Source organism: Austrofundulus limnaeus, unplaced genomic scaffold, assembly GCF_001266775.1.
Source record: "Austrofundulus limnaeus strain Quisiro unplaced genomic scaffold, Austrofundulus_limnaeus-1.0 Scaffold2993, whole genome shotgun sequence".
NCBI lineage: Eukaryota > Metazoa > Chordata > Actinopteri > Cyprinodontiformes > Rivulidae > Austrofundulus > Austrofundulus limnaeus.
In genome coordinates, this window is record NW_013955395.1 from 13172 (window position 1) to 14318 (window position 1147).

The 1147-nt window shown below is 36.1% G+C and overlaps 1 protein-coding gene across 1 annotated transcript in view; it reads left to right on the top strand.

The window, feature by feature from the left end:
• mrpl38 (mitochondrial ribosomal protein L38) overlaps positions 1 to 170 on the top strand; it is a gene marked incomplete at its 3' end in the record, with an annotated part of 6391 nt that extends 6221 nt beyond the window's left edge. The window contains 1 exon segment of the mRNA XM_014000367.1: positions 34 to 170. Within this exon segment, the coding sequence (XP_013855821.1) occupies positions 34 to 170 (137 nt within the window).
• Positions 171 to 1147: the final 977 nt, after the last annotated feature.

Genomic DNA, 1147 nt, shown 5'->3' on the forward strand with positions numbered 1-1147 from the left:
GTGTCTTACCTGTGTAACGTTTCTCCTCCTCAGCCACTCCCTGCAGGAGCGCACATTTAAGACGGTGGATTTCTACAGAAAACACCAGGAGGTCATGACCCCTGCAGGCCTGGCCTTCTTCCAGAGCCAGTGGGATCCATCTGTTACAGACACCTTCCACAACACGTTCCGTAAGTCAGGTTTGATTCAAAAACACAAGAGAATTATACAACACAAGTGTTAAAAAACTTTGTGTAAATCAAACAATGAACTCATATTTTTATTCCCTTTGAAACACGGTGGAACAGTCAACATGTTCAAACCAGGAACCTGAAGTGTTTTAGAGTCTGGTGGTAGGAACAGGACACGTAGCAGTTTCATCATTTTAAGTCTTTTTGTTGGTTACGAGTGTGTGTTCTAAAAGCTGTGTGTAGTTTTCTGTACTGCAGCTGCTGTTCCAGATGTGTGCCTACCTAACCTAAGCTTTAGAAAACAAGTCATCTGCTCCACACTACCTGCTGAAATCAGTTAGTGTGGAGCAGTTTCAGGATAAAAATGACATCATTTTGTTCACAGCTTCGAATCTTCTTCCTGTCACCTGATCTCCATCTGAACGTACTGTGATTAATCTGAACTTACTGTGATTAATCTGAATTTACTGTGATTAATCTGAACTTACTCTGATTAATCTGTGATTAATCTGAACTTACTCTGATTAATCTGTGATTAATCTGAACTCACTCTGATTAATCTGTGATTAATCTGAACTCACTCTGATTAATTTGAACTCACTCTGATTAATCTGTGATTAATCTGAACTTACTCTGATTAATCTGAATTTAATGTGATTAATCTGAACTTACTCTGATTAATCTGTGATTAATCTGAACTTACTGTGATTAATCGGAAATTACTGTGATTAATCTGAAATTACTGCGATTAATCTGAATTTACTGCGATTAATCTGAACTTACTGTGATTAATCTGAATTTACTCTGATCAATCTGTGATTATTCTGAACTTACTGTGATTAATCTGAACTCACTCTGATTAATCCGTGATTAATCTGAACTTACTCTGATTAATCTGAATTTAATGTGATTAATCTGAATTTACTCTGATTAATCTGAATTTAATGTGATTAATCTGAATTTACTCTGATTAATCT